Source organism: Silurus aristotelis, assembly GCF_946808225.1.
Source record: "Silurus aristotelis genome assembly, chromosome: 26".
Taxonomy (NCBI): domain Eukaryota; kingdom Metazoa; phylum Chordata; class Actinopteri; order Siluriformes; family Siluridae; genus Silurus; species Silurus aristotelis.
Genome location: NC_139599.1, coordinates 16,216,743 through 16,232,175, shown reverse-complemented (window position 1 = coordinate 16,232,175; position 15,433 = coordinate 16,216,743). Strand labels below are relative to the sequence as shown.

At 40.3% G+C, this 15,433-nt stretch overlaps 1 protein-coding gene across 2 annotated transcripts in view; it reads right to left on the bottom strand.

Moving 5' to 3' along the window:
• Positions 1–964: 964 nt before the first annotated feature.
• ltbp3 (latent transforming growth factor beta binding protein 3) overlaps positions 965–15,433 on the bottom strand; it is a 37,179-nt gene continuing 22,710 nt past the window's right edge. The window contains exons 14-30 of one of the 2 annotated variants that reach the window (XM_083530793.1): positions 14,908–15,039; positions 14,659–14,787; positions 14,452–14,571; positions 13,467–13,589; positions 13,247–13,369; positions 11,898–12,017; positions 11,644–11,772; positions 11,342–11,512; positions 10,446–10,529; positions 9,964–10,092; positions 9,291–9,428; positions 6,594–6,734; positions 5,748–5,900; positions 5,378–5,539; positions 4,037–4,123; positions 3,797–3,928; positions 965–2,948 (exon numbers count right to left, since the gene is read on the bottom strand). In XM_083530793.1, coding sequence (XP_083386919.1) covers positions 2,782–2,948; positions 3,797–3,928; positions 4,037–4,123; positions 5,378–5,539; positions 5,748–5,900; positions 6,594–6,734; positions 9,291–9,428; positions 9,964–10,092; positions 10,446–10,529; positions 11,342–11,512; positions 11,644–11,772; positions 11,898–12,017; positions 13,247–13,369; positions 13,467–13,589; positions 14,452–14,571; positions 14,659–14,787; positions 14,908–15,039 — 2,240 coding nt within the window. In that variant the 3' untranslated portion in view covers positions 965–2,781. The remainder of the gene's footprint in view (positions 2,949–3,796; positions 3,929–4,036; positions 4,124–5,377; positions 5,540–5,747; positions 5,901–6,593; positions 6,735–9,290; positions 9,429–9,963; positions 10,093–10,445; positions 10,530–11,341; positions 11,513–11,643; positions 11,773–11,897; positions 12,018–13,246; positions 13,370–13,466; positions 13,590–14,451; positions 14,572–14,658; positions 14,788–14,907; positions 15,040–15,433) is intronic. The other variant, XM_083530794.1, reaches the window with a different exon arrangement.

The following is a 15,433-nucleotide window of genomic DNA, read 5'->3' as shown; positions in this document are numbered from 1 at the left end:
GAAACTTCACCTCCCTCATGTGCAGTCTCGCTCCATGTCCTTATTAACTATAAAGTGAAAATTGAACCAGGAGCTAATTATTCACATTTTTTTATTCCTAATGTCTGTCAAATGTACACGTATCCGTAGTAAAAGGCTCCTGTTTCACATTAAATGCTCACCTAAATTAGCATTTCTAAACATATTAACACTGACTAGCGTACATTAGCGTTCTTCATCATTTACTAGAAACACGTTAGCTTTTTATGCAGAAATCTCAAAGTAAATCGACTTCTCTGTTGAGGCGTTTAATTTGTTATTGAAAGAGTCAGCGCTTTTTCACAGTCTGAGGTGGTTTTACTATAACGTTTCTCTGAGGGAAAGTTTAATGCCGCTAACGCTACCTACGAAAATCTATAGCACACTATACACCTTTACTTATGGTATTTGTCCAAAAGTAATAGGATACCTGACATTTCCATCTACAATCGTACAGGACATTTTTGAATGCATTAGAATGAAATTTTCACTAACCCTTGTGGCTGAATGAATCTCCACAAAAATCTAGTGGAACATCTTCTCAGAAGAGTGGAAATTATAAGAGAAAATGGGGACTAAATGTAAAAAGTGTTGTTCAAATCATATGCTCAGATATCCACAAACTTTTAGCTTTTATGGAAGGAGTCTCCAGTTTTAGCGTTTGGTTATAGTTGGTGAAGCTGTAACAGATAGTAATAATGGATATAATAAATATAATGTATATAATGCAGTGTTTTGCTTGAATATGAATTTTCAAATATAAATGTACATATTGATGTAATGATGTATTAATGAGAATAAAACCAAATATCAGATCTAAATATCTAAGCATCTGCACACCAATCGAAAGTTCTAAAGCAGAAGAGTAAAAGCAAAACACAAGATGGAGTAGAAACCCAAAAAGTTCAAGAAACAAAAAAACCCACACACACACGTCTTTATTCATTTTTTTTGGTTTCACTTCATCTCAGATTTATTGTTCTTTGGCCCTCGGACTTCTCATAGACTCTCATAGAGTCGTGGTTGTGTTTCAGGTCAAAACCTTCATCCCCCTTTTCCCCCTTCATCAAACATTCAATTTACAAAAGTTTAAATATATTTCAAAAATTATTATTAAGGATCATGAAATTGAAGAAATAAACATAAAAAAATACATCTTTGAATCACTATGCTGGATTTCTAAAAAAAAAAAAAAAAAAAGTGTTGGGTCATGAAGTTAAATATTTCCCACGCTGGACACCGAAATTGTTTAAAATAAAAGGCTTTCGTAGAAAGAAAGCGAACCAAACCCATAAATAAAAAAAGGATCGATTTAAAAGTAATAGCGCCCTCTATATCCGCAGATCATTTTCGCCACTCTGTCGCAATTCTGACGCTTTCAGCTCCCTGTGACTCAACTTTTGTGGAGTTTTGTGGGTACACCTACTTTCTTTATGATGTTCAGTTTGGAGTGTTAAAGTGTTATAAGAGTTTACAAACTTAAAAAGAAGTTTTTAGTACCAGGGATTTGTAGAACCGCATCGCTCGGAGAACGTTCAGGAAGTTTAAAGTTTAAAATCCAGCATTAAATACGAGCTCATTGACACGTTTTTTTAAGCGTGATGTCTATTCGCACTAGGTTTAACAACACTATATAGACCAAAAGTTTGTGGACACCTGACTATAAGATTCGTGTGGACGTCCCATTCTATATTGAGTCCCCATTTGCTGTTAAGGTCTACTTGCCTGGAAAGATGTTCCACTAGAATTTTGGGGAGATTTGTAAAGCTTCATTCAGCCACAAGAGGGTAAAGTCAGGTACTGATGTGAGTGAGGAAGTGAGGAGGCGTGAGGGTGCAGTCAGCATGTAAATTTCATCTCAAAGGTTTTTAATAGGGTTTAATAGGGAAGGAGATCATTCACATGCTTCCAACCCATGGAAACATATCTTCATGGAGCTGGTTTTGTGCACCAATGTTATCCTATTTTAAATAAAGAGAAAATTTCATGCTAAGGCATCCAAAGACATCCGATACAATTGTGTGCCTCCATCTTTGGAGTGAAAGTTTGGGGAAGAACCACATGTGGCTGTAAAAGTCAGGTGTTCTAAAACTTTTGCCCCATATATTGCAGCTAATTTTTTATTTAATTTTTTTACAGAATTAGTGCAAATTGATGCTAGTCAAACACACTTTTAAACAGCACAATGTTACTCCAGACATATAAATATCAAATAAAGGCAAACCGGCTTCATGCATAAACGTGGTAAATGAACGCTGCGTCTGTTCTGGTTTATTTGAATACTGAATAATCGGCTGTTTTGTATTTAGCGCAAACAGACTCCACGCCACAAATTTCTCCCAGTCTGACTGATCCCAATCTCCCAATGGGTTAAAAAAAACAATGTCTATTTCACACAAAATAATCCACTCACTCAAAAGCGCAAAAAAAAAATATATATATATATATATATATATTTTTTTTTTCTAGGAATCTAGAATTTATCTAGAAATATCATCAGGGCCAAAGATGTGCAAAAAGAACTCAATGATGATGATGATGATGATAAAGAAGAAAGATGACGAGGAAGCCTAATAACATCTTAACATGTACATGTAAAAATGGCATCACTCTGTAATTATATACAGTATGAGGCACTTCGGTTCAAATGACTGAATTAAAAAACATGAACAGAAAAATCGACCACAAGAAACTACTGGAGGATGGAACAAGGACGAGCTTGTGTGTGTGTGTGTGTGTGTGTGTGTGTGTGTGTGTGCATGCTTATTTGGTGTTCTTGTGTGTGTACACGTGTCTCGTGCTGTGTCTGTGGACACAGTGGCCATTTTTGCAGATGCACTTGAAGGAGCCTATGGTGTTGACGCAGCGGGCGTTTTTGCACGGGTTTAATCGGACGATCCCGGACAATCGCTCCATACACTCGTCTATATCTGCAGAGACAGAGAGAGAGAGAGAGAGAGAGAGAGAGAGAGAGAGAGAGAGAGAGCCAGAGACTGGTATCAGCTAACTCAAGCGGTGTATCAGGTGATATGATATAAAGGATGTCTTGTCTCCTGATATAATCTGATGCTCGGAAATGAAGCATAAATGCCTGATGTAATCAACATTAACCTCAAATAAACGTGCAAAGCGCTCTACTATAATAATAACACCAGCTGAGCTACTCAAAACATGGAGTTGAGTAAAGTAGAGACACGCGAGTCAAAAATGTGACTCCAGCAACAGTGTTTTCTTTAAACTTTCACTTGAGTAAAAGTACAAAAGTATTTGAAGTTCTACTAATCATATATTTATTGTTGGTAGTTTTAATCCATACTTAACTTTACTACACTACAATCTAATAATAATCAGGTACTAATCTAAACCCTTCCACACTAATCCACATTCAGCAATTTAATCTATACTACAATACTTATCTGAAATAAATAAATAATATGAATGTGTACACTCTTTACTAATATCACTCTATACTTCACCATAGTAAACTACATCAATCCACACTATTGTGTAGAATTATTACTATCATGCTACTGATTAATACGCTATAATCCATACTAATTTGTTCTGACCTATAGTGTGGCTCTAATCTACACTTTACTACTAATATATAATCATTTCCTCTTCGGTGCTAATCTACAGAAATACACACTACATTTGGGTTCATAAAAAGAGAACTTTCCATGCTCCAGCATAAAATGTGTGCCTCCAAAAATTTGTGTAGATCCTCATAGGGCGCCAATACTTTCATCCGTATGCCGAACCTGCCGCATCTGCTCACCTACACAGCGTGTCCGTGAGTGGTCCAGTCTGAAACCCGGGTTACACTCGCACATGGTGCCCAGGTAGGAGCGAACACACCGTCCGTTTGCACAACTGCACTCGTCCGAGTCTTCCTCCGAACTGTCCCGCTCTGACCACGAGACCAAGACAAAGCGATTGAATTTAAAAAGAGAAAACCTTTTTTATTTTTTTATTTTTTTTACATCCTAAAATCTGATTGGTCGTCAGGGGGACTTACCTGGGTTATAACTGAAAGGTGCTATAAAGTCAGTGTCTCCGTCTGACTCGGTCTCGAGGTTCATGGCACACAGCTTGTTAAAGATCACTGCAACCAAAGACACCAGCATCAAACGTTCAGACGTCGCATGCAAAAAAAAAACAACAACGTAATTATTCTTTATATCTTCCGGTTCCTATAAAGAAAATTGCACTCACATTACAACACACTCAATACTGATCATGTGACCAAATGCCCCGAATCTTTCCCACTGCTTCAACTTAATACACTCGAACTGGATTGAAGCTCCATTTATGCCATCACTGACCACTCTGTCTATTACCATCTGCAGGAACCCCTCATCACGCAAATGGCCACTTGCCTGGAAGCACGATTCCATTGAAGAGGCTTCATCTTCTAAGAATCTGATCGTGTGGTGCTTTTTCTTACAGCAAGCTCCACTTAACTGATTCGTAGAAAAAGAAGTGCCTGATCTAAGCACTGAAACAGTTTCTTGGAAACCTGAACTTGAATTGGATCTGGTTGCTCTGGTTACAGTTCCTGAAACATGTTCTTGCTATTGGATCTTTAAAATATGTCTGGGATCCTAAAAAAAAAAAACCCAGGTTCCTTAAAGGAATTGTGCTTATCCATTTTCAGAAAAACCTTCCAGTGGCGAAAAAAACAAAAAACAAAATGATTTTTATGAAATGTTGCTTGGTTAGGAAAAAAGTTCCTGTTGTGGAGGCCAATTTAGTTGTTTGAAGTTCCCAATAAGGCTCCTGAATTCCTGAGAAAGTTCTTGTATTCCTGAAAAGCGGGCCCTACATTTTTGAAAAGCTTCCAGTAATGGAGAGATCTTGAAAAAAGTTTTAGTGATTTTGGTTTACATGGTGCTGGAAAGGTTTAAGATTTACGGGACCCCTAAAATGGTTCTCATGGTGGGAAATCATCCAAAGTTCCTGGAATTCCTGAAATCTGGAGGAAAGACACCATGATGAAAAACGTAATAGGGTTTCTGTGGTAAACCTGTCAGACGTTGGAGTTCCTATAAAGCCTCTGGGTTCCTGAGATAGAATTACCATAATATTTAAGTTCTGGGTTCTTCCAAAAGTTCCTGAAAAGGCTCCTGCAAGCTCAGGTCATGTCTATTATCCAACCACTGAGAAAACTTAACCCTTTGTTCCCCATTAAGAATCACTGCTGGTAGATTGCTTGATTTTCTCAACATGTAAAAGCGCCCTCTGTTGGCCATCTGTAATATTGCTCTAATAGGAAAGAAGGCCCTATCGTTGTCGATCGCACATCTCATAGTGGAAGTGTGCCCTCTGCTGTGCATGAGGTGTATTGTTGTTTGTTCACCTGAATTTCTTTGGGGGCAAGTGCGGCACTCTGGACCCCAGCCATTGCCGTAGTGGCAGCAGCACTCCGAGTAGGTGACTGCCATCCGTGGTTGTGGGACGGTGCAGATCAGATCTTCATCGACGTCTCGAAAACAGACGTCCTTATGAGCAGCTGTACGGTCTGACATGGAAAGAGAGAGAGAGAGAGAGAGAGAAAGAGAGAGAGAGAGGTAGGTATAGAAAAAACGGGATAAAAGAAGGAGAAAAACACACAATGAACATAAATGGGTCCTGATCTAAAAATAAAAAAGCTCGACAAGTGCCTGAGTTTCAGCAGGGAGAGGGGGGCAAATGGGGCAACGGGGGGGCATGAAGGCGGGGTTACCCACCGTCGTAGACGCACTGCTTGAGTGCGGCGCTGAAGGTGAGCGGCTGAGCACAGATGCAGTGGAAGGAGCCGGGAGTGTTCACACACCTCCCGTTCCTGCAGTATGACGGGTCCAGGCACTCATTCACATCTGAAAGGGTCACCACAGACATTACTAGAAAGGAGCAGAGAAGTCCGTAGAGAAAGAAGGAGAATGACAGAGGGAGGGCGGGAGGAAGAGAGGATAAATGAAGAGAGAGAGAGAGAGAGAGAGAGAGAGAGAGAGAGAGAGAGAGAGAGAGAGAGAGAGAGAGAGAGAGAGAGATCAAGAAAGTGAGAAAGAGAGGAGGAAAAAGAACGAGAAAGAAGCAATCAGAAGCACACAGGTTTGGGTGAGATACGCATCAGTCTCTGTTACAGTGCTGTGACTAGAGGCACCGGCTTCATGTATGAGAAGGTATCAAAAAGTTTTGAGACTAACAGTGTAACTGGTGCTGTTCTGACCATCATGTTCTGATTCGCCTCTGGATTTAAAGGTAGTGAGTTCAAATCCCAGGCCCACCAATCTCCCATTCTTGGGCCACTGAGCAAAACCCTTAACCCCATAGCTGTATGTATGAGATAAACGTAAGTCGCTGTGGATAAAGGCGTAAATGTAAATCCCTCTGGAAATCATGCTGTTTTAGAAAATGAACTGTTCCACTTCAGTTTGGGTCAAAACTCCCCAGGCTGAAATGGATTGTTTTTTTATAACAGCACACCCCCCTAAAGTGTTTTATTCCCCACGACGGTATACAAGTCTTCAAACTTCAGTTCACCATCACCACAGCCGTTCTCACACAGTGAGGTTTCCCCCTCGTCCACTCACCGGCCTGTTCCTCGGGCGTGACGCAGCTGTTGCGGTCGGTGCCGAGGATCCAGGGGGAAGTACAGATGCAGTAGTAGGAATCCTGCGTGTCCACACAGTGGCCGTTTTTACAGTTCGACGGGTCCTGGCATTCGTTTACGCCTAAGTTTATGCACACACAAACACACAAACACACACAAACACACACACAATATTTAATATTCATGGTGTAACATTGAAAGTCTTCTAAAACATGCAGAGTTCCTGTGTAAGAAAGACTGCTGGAAAAAAAAAACTACACAAAAATGATTCATTATGTAAAAACATAAAAAAACTCAAATAAATCAAAAACAAACAAACAAATGAATGTATAAGTCATAAAAGATAAACATTCTATTGTTTCTAGACCAAATTGGTAAGCTATATCAATAAATCATAATAGTCATGTATATATATATATATATATATATATAGACAAACAACTAAATAACTAACTAATTATGATAGATAGATAGATAGATAGATAGATAGATAGATAGATAGATAGATAGATAGATAGATAGATAGATAGATAGATAGATAGATAGATAGATAGATAGTGGATAGACAGACAGACAGACAGACAGACAGACAGACAGACAGAGCGTATACATTTGTTAAATTGTCTAAATATATAAAAAAAACATTTTTTTTAAATCTAACAAATAAATAAACATAAGCACAAACATACAAACAAAAATAAACAATAAATAACAATAAAACAACAAACAAACAACAAAATAAAGAAAACAAATGAGACATTTCATTGTTGCTGGTAAAATAGGAATCTGTTTAAATCTGCATAATCTCATAAATTAATATTAGTTACTTTTGTAAACATATAAACGAACCAATAAACAAATAAATGTGGAAATGCAAAATATCCCAAAATGAGGTCTAATAGTGGAAATATAAAAACATCTTTTTTTATATATATATTATTTGTTTATTTATTTGCGTATTTATCAAAGTATTTATTCATGCATTTGTTTTTACGAGTAAATTATTCCATGGGGCCACAATCATCTGATTACCACCAGTGTGTGTGTGTGTGTGTGTGTGTGTGTGTGTTCGCCACTATAGCGCTAGAACGTGTCGTAACTGAGCTCAATACTGATCATGAGCAACTTTGAGCAACTGAGCAACTTTGAAATGAAGTAATTGTTTGTTTTCATGCTGAAGAGAAACAGACTCGAATTACTCATCCAGGAGACCCGTTTACTTTCACTTTCAACATTTTTCAACATTATTTATTTATTTATATATTTTACATATCTCTTTTTGTGTGTGTGTGTGTGTGTGTGTGTGTGTGTGTGTGTGTGTGTGTTCGCGCGCGGGAGAGAGTTTTTACACAGCGGACGCTACTCGCACATACACGCCTCGTTGGCGCAGTAGGCAGCGCGTCAGTCTCATAATCTGAAGGTCGTGAGTTCGAGCCTCACACGGGGCATGAATTTTTATTTTCCGCCTCACTCAATTTCTTACACACACACTTTCAAACTCACTTCTACAGAGTGTCCAACACAAAACCTTCCCACACTATGCGCTACTTTTCCAGATCTCTTTGCCTGATTTCCTCTGTTTCTCAGAACAAGATTTCTGAAGCCAAAATCTGAACTCCACACCATGGTGATGTGATTTACTTCAGAAGGAGCTTTAAAGCTTCTCAGGAAAATTTTAACCAGAAACACGTCTGGGGCATAAATCCAGAAAACATGAGACATGAGGAAAATGTGAAAACTGCATGTGCAAATCAGATTTTTGTCTCTGATGGGTTTAAAAGTAATCGATCATTTTAGATATAGAAAAGCCACACACACACACACACACACACACACACACACACACACACACACACACACACACACACACTAGGGCTGTCAAAACGCAAATTAATTTTAACAGCACTAATTTTATTAACGCCAATTAATGAATTTGTGTTTGATAATTAATAAATAATTATAAAGGAGGCAAAACTAAAACCTTCAAACGCAACACACATTTATTCACGACGTCTTTTCTTTACTCAGATATAGAAAAATGAACTCTTCTGAATTCTTTTTCATCACTAAACATTTGTTTCACTGATGCGCCGACTCTTAAATCAGCACCAAAATCCGCCATGATGCACGATTCCTGCAATTAACACCGTCCGTGTGGAAACACAGGAAAAGTTCCTGTTGGTGTTGGTGATGATTTACCTCGTTTAAAACACCATGATTTCAAACATTTACAAGAATATTTTTAGGAGCTGCTGAAAATGTAAACAGGCTTGTCTGTTTGAGCAACTGGTTTAGTGCAAAGAAAGAGAAGTAATAGGAATCTGGATGGATGGATGGATGGATCGATAGTTAGTTAGATAGATAAGAGTGCACTTTCTGACCATCCAAGTAAATAAATGAAAAAGTTGACATGATTGGACACCTTCTAGAAGGCCCTAAAGTGGCCAAATACATACACACAAACACACACACACACACACACACACACACACACACACACACACACACACACACACACACACACAATATGGCTAAAGTATTGGCACACCTGGCATTTCTAGCCATATGTGGTTCTTTCTCAATCTGTTAAAACGAGGTTAATTGCACACAATTATATAAAAACCTCTTTGGGACTCAAGGTGGAATCAAAAAGCACATATGAATCACACACACGGACCTAAATCTGTAGGCAGGATACACTTCTTGTTGGTGGAGTCCGGAGTCCACGGGGTGTTACAGGTGCAGTAAAAGGATCCGCGAGTGTTCACGCAGTGGCCGTTAGTGCACAGAGACTCTTCGTGACACTCGTCCACATCTGCCAAACCACAGGAAAGAAACTTTATGCATTATCGGGGCATTAATAACATTTCACTTGCCGTTTTTTTCCTGTGGAAGAGATGTGACAGATGGAGAATGTGTGTTTACACTGCCTCCTAGTGGTCAGAGCTGTAAAATATATCTATAAGACTTTCTGTTGCTCAGAAACCTGTCATAATTCCCTGTGTCTTTATTGAGACTGGTCCATCATGACCAGGATTTACTTTTATTTGATCACTTATTCAAACAGAATTTGTACAAACACTGATACTGACTGACTGACTTATGAACCCCTATGAAGAGCATTAGAGAATTATGAACCCTTATGAACACCAATAAATGCAGACAAACCCGAAGAACCATTGTTATGTAGACTAATAGACACTTATAAACCCTTATGAACACTGATATGACCAACAGTTTTTCTCATCGTTTGCTAACAAAGTAATGGCAGAGATTGTGTGTGTGATTGTGTGTGTGTGTGTGTGTGTGTGTGTGTGTGTGTGTGTGTGTGTGTGTGTGTGTGTGTATACCTATACATTCAAGAAGGTTTCCATCGTAATAGAAACCCTGTTGACAGTAACACTCAAATCCTGGTTGTGTGTTCATGCACCGACCCTCCTTACAGATTTCATTCGCAAACAGCACACACTCGTCTATATCTGCAGGAGTGTAAAAGAGAGAGAGAGAGAGAGAGAGAGAGAGAGAGAGAGAGAGAGAGAAAGAAAGAAAGAAAAAGAAAAGAATGAAAGAAAAAGAAAAAAGAAAGAAAGAAAGAAAAAAAACAGTGTATGTGAGAAGAGAGAGAGAGAGAGAGAGAGAGAGAGAGAGAGAGAGAGAGAGAGAGAGAGAGAGAGATTGTTTTGCAATAAAACCCACAAACAACCAAACAAAATCCAGTGCACAATAAAAGCAACAATAAGTCTCAAAAAATAGAAAATTGTGGAGTGTGTGTGTGTGTGTGTGTGTGTGTGTGTGTGTGTGTGTGTGTGTGTGTGTGTGTGTGTGTATGGACCTCTGTGCACTGGCAGGCCGTACTCCATCATTCCCTCCTCGAGGTAAAAGCCTCGTCCCACGGGGCATAGAGAGTGGTACTCCGCTACACACACACACACACACACACACACACACACACACACACACACACACACACACACACACACACACACACACCAAAATAGAATTCATTTATGTTGTATAAAATGTGCATTTTGTCTTTCTCACACTATCTCTCTCACACACACACACACACACATATATATTTATACATAGACTTATTATACCACCCCCCCCCCCAAAAAAAAAAGAAACTGCTACCCAAACACACTTTAATCACCCCTCTTGCTTCTCTCACACACACACAGAAACCCGAGAACAAAGACTGAAGCCCCGCCCCCTCAGTCTGCCGTTCTGAAAGCAGCTCGACTTTCCCTGACACACACAGGCCTCGTTGGCGCAGTAGGCAGCGCGTCAGTCTCATAATCTGAAGGTCGTGAGTTCGAGCCTCACACGGGGCAGCAAATTTTCCCCAAACAAACACACTCGCTACTACACCATCTCTCACAAGACACATTATACACAAAAAAACAATAGGAATAGGAACAATTTTTCTCTTGAGTAGATTTTTAAACCAATTTCAACACATTTAAAGCATTTTAGATCAAAACAGCGAAAATAACCCAATAGTGGGTCCTTCAAGATGCCTTCATTCTAGTATATCTATTATATCTAATATAATATTTAATAATAATTTTACATAGTATTTAAGATAAGAGTCATATTTTCACCTACAGATTTGAATTCATACTATATGAATTAAAATTTTTTAATAAGTTCAAATTCTATAAAAAATAAAAAATTTTAAATTCTATTTCTGTATATGTATTTGTGTGTGTGTGTGTGTGTGTGTACCGGAGTGATAGACGGGGCAGGGGTAGATCTCACAGTGATCCCCCCAGCCCACTCCCACTGAACAGCAGCACTCCTCCTTTGTCACGTTGGTGGCAAGAACACTGTCGCAGAACACCGTGTCATCCAGGTTCAAGTAGCATTCCTTCTTATTGTCCACATCCTGCACTACCTCTGCAAACACACACACACACATTAGTTACAGATACCTAGAAAATCAGTCTCACACACACACACACACACACACACACACACACACACACACACACACACACACACACACACACACACACAGGCAGACATACCATCACAGCTGTGCTTGTCCTCAGCCAGAATAAAGCCATCATCACACACACACACATATCCGCCCTGCCTGTTCTCACACACTCCATGGGGTTGGCACAGACTTCTGTCCACCTCACACTCGTCTATATCTGAAAGACGGATAAAGAGAGGAAAAGGGAAAAATATTTTGACTCCATTCTGTATAAGTGTAAATATACAGTGTATAGTGTGTGTGCGTGTGTGTGCGTGTGTGTGTGTGTGTGTGTGTGAGCACCTTGACATCTGCGTCCATTAACCAGCATGTATCCTTTCTGGCACTCGCAGCGGTAGGAGCCCATGGTGTTGATGCAGCGCCCCCTCTGGCAGTTGGACGATCGCTCGCACTCATTTATATCTGAGGAGGAACGGTTTAGAAATGATCTTTCCGGAATGTTCTAGAATACAGACGATGGTCGTCAAACTTTCGTTCCATTTCCATTCAAGCTGATTCCGGTTCATCTTTTCCTTTCCTCTTTCTTTCTGCTCCACCGGATGCCAGCCAACACTACTGAATTCCATTCTCAATCTGTTCCATCCTATCCCATTCCATCCCTTTTTTCATTTTAGAGCATTCCTTTCCCTTTTATCCAATCCCCTGTCATTTCAGACCCATCCACCACATCTTAATCCATCTTTTCCTATCCTTTTCTTTTCTACACTATTACATCCCATTCTATTCCTTTCCATTCAAACCAATTCCTTTCTATCCAATCTTATTCCATATTATCCAATCACATTCCTATCCCAGTTATTTTCAACCTTTCCATCCTAGACCATTCATTTCGTTATCATACTCTCTTCCCATGCCCCTATATCCTTCCTGTATTTTATTCAATAAATTTAATTCCATTATATCCCATGTTATTCCTTTCTATTCCATATTTTTCACCCATCCCATTCATTTTCATCCAAGACCTCCTGAAACCCAATTCCTCTGATTGCATTCTGTTAATCTGTTCTGTCCAACCCTGTTTCAATCCCATTCCTTTTGATCCCACTCATTCCTTATTATCCAACCATTTTCCTATCCCAATCCATCCAATCCCATTCCTTTTTATGCAATCTAATTCCAATTTATTCCGTATTATTCAATTATATTCCAATCCTATTCCCTTTTAACCAATCCCAACCCTATCCTACCCAATCCCATATTATTTATTATATTTAGTGCCATCCTTTTCCATCTCTGCTACATTCATTTTTATTCAATTCCATTCCTATCCTTTAATATCCCATCACACTTTATTTAGTTCCATCCTATCCCATACCATTCCTTTCCATCCCATCGAATTCTGTATTATTCAATCATTTTCCCATCTCATTCCATTCAATCCAATTCCATGCCTTTCGTCCTACTCATTTTATCCATCAAATTTCTATCCGATTCCTTCTCAAAAATTCCACCCATTCCTACCTAATCCCATACCATTCCTGTCATTTCCAGTGCCATTTTTATTCATCCCTACCTCATTCTTTTCTATCCATTCCCATTCTATACATTTACATCCAATCTCATTACTTTCCACTCCACATCCTAATCCCCTCATTCCTTTTCATGTGTGTTAGCATGCTAGCTGCCCTCACCCTCGCAGTGGCTGCCCTCCTGGGTCGGCTGATATCCAGGGTAACACTGGCACTGAAACGAGCCTTCTGTGTTTATGCAGTGCCCATTCGCACACAAATGGGTGTCCTGGCACTCATTAAAATCTGAACACACACACACGCACACACACACACACACATTAGAACACAGTGTAATTAGTAACTGATATAAATAAGTGTTCAGTAGGGGAAATCCGCTCACCCTGGCAGCTCTTGCCGTCGGCCTCGGGTCGAAAGCCCTCGTTACACAGACACCGGTACGTTCCGGGTAAGTTCTCACACCGGCCGTTTACACACACTCCTCTCTTCTGACACTCGTTCACATCTGTGTATGTGTGTGTGTGTGTGTGTGTGTGTTACAGAGAAACAGAGAGGGAGAAGCGTGAGATCTATATAGTGCAAAGAGCTTGATGGGTACAATATGGGATCAGTTAACCAAAAGACATGAATTAGGAGAGGTCTGATAAGACAATGTAGGAGGGGCTTGAGGACACCATGTGGGAGGGGCTTGAGAACATCATGAAAGAGGAGCTTGATGAAATATTGTAGGTGAGTTAGCGTGAGAAAGGTGGAGTGGGAGGAGCTTACCTTGAGGATACAATGTGAGGAACGAGGAAAGAATGTGAAAGGATTTATAGAGCATTTATAGACAGTGTGTGTGTGTGTGTGTGTGTGTGTGTGTGTGTGTGTAAAGATGAAAAGTAAAAGAAATTCCAAAATACAAGGATTGTTCTACATCAGTTATGCTCTTTAAATCATGTGGAATCACTGACACACACACACACACACACACACACACACACACACACACACACACACACACACACACACACACACACACACACACACATTTATATTTAAATAGACATGCCAATGTGCAGGGTCCGATGCTAATGCTTCTTTTCCTTGCTTGCTAATTCTTTTAGACCTGTGTGTGTGTGTGTGTGTGTGTGTGTGTGTGTGTGTGTGTGTGTTGTAAATCTGAGCTCCCCAGATGGACATTACTGTTATAACCCTGCTTTAATCAGGACTTTGAAGTCCCTCTGGGGGTAATAAAGTCCTGAGCACTGCACAAGCTTTCTAATGAGAAACACTCACATCATTAACGTGCACACTTCATAACTCAGAAGAATGTGTGTGTGTGTGTGTGTGTGTGTGTGTGTGTGTGTGAGTGTACATGCACTTACCGTAACACACTCCTCCATGCACCTTGTGTCCAGGCTGGCAGGGAATACACTCATACGATCCAACTGTGTTCTCACACTGTGCATCTGGACAAGTAGCAGGGTCCAAGCACTCATTAATATCTACACAGACGGATGAATGTATGAGGGGTTGCTAAATATACACAATGTAACAGGTGTGTGTGTGTGTGTGTGTGTGTATGTAATTACCTTCACACACAGGTTGCCTTCGTGATTTGCTCCTGAACCCAGGCACACAGTCGCACTTGTACGAGCCGGGCAGGTTGACGCAGTGACCTCCAATCCCGCAGATATCTGGTGTTGAGCACTCGTTAATATCTGAAACCAAGCCAACAAAACAATGACACACTGTGGCGTGAAGGAAAATAATCAACAATGGGGCGGGGTGGAGCAGGGAGGAGCAGGAAGGAGCAGGGAGGAGCAGTTGACTTCGCTCACCCACACAACGCGGTTTCACGTGATGTCCGATCAGCTGGTTGCCGGGGTGACAGTTGCAGCGGTACGAGCCGACGGTGTTGATGCATGTGCCCCGTCCATGACCACAGGGTTCCCCCTCACACTCGTTCTCATCTACACACATACACATACACACACACACACACACACACACACACACACACACACACGCACACACACACACACACACACAGATCTTTTCTGACATATGGAAAAACCAATCCACAAACACACATAGAGACAAAGAGAGTGATGAACAGACAGACAGGCAGGTGAACAGTCAGACAGACAGACAGGCAGACAGATTTACAAACAGGCAGGTGAACAGACAGACAGACAGATGAACAAACAAGCAAGTGAACAGACAGACAGATGAACAGACATTCAGACAAATAAACATACAGGCAGACACACAGACAGACAGACAGACAGACAGACAGGTAGACAGTCAGACAATAAACAAAGACACAGACATATAAACAGACAGACAGCCAGATGAACAGACAAA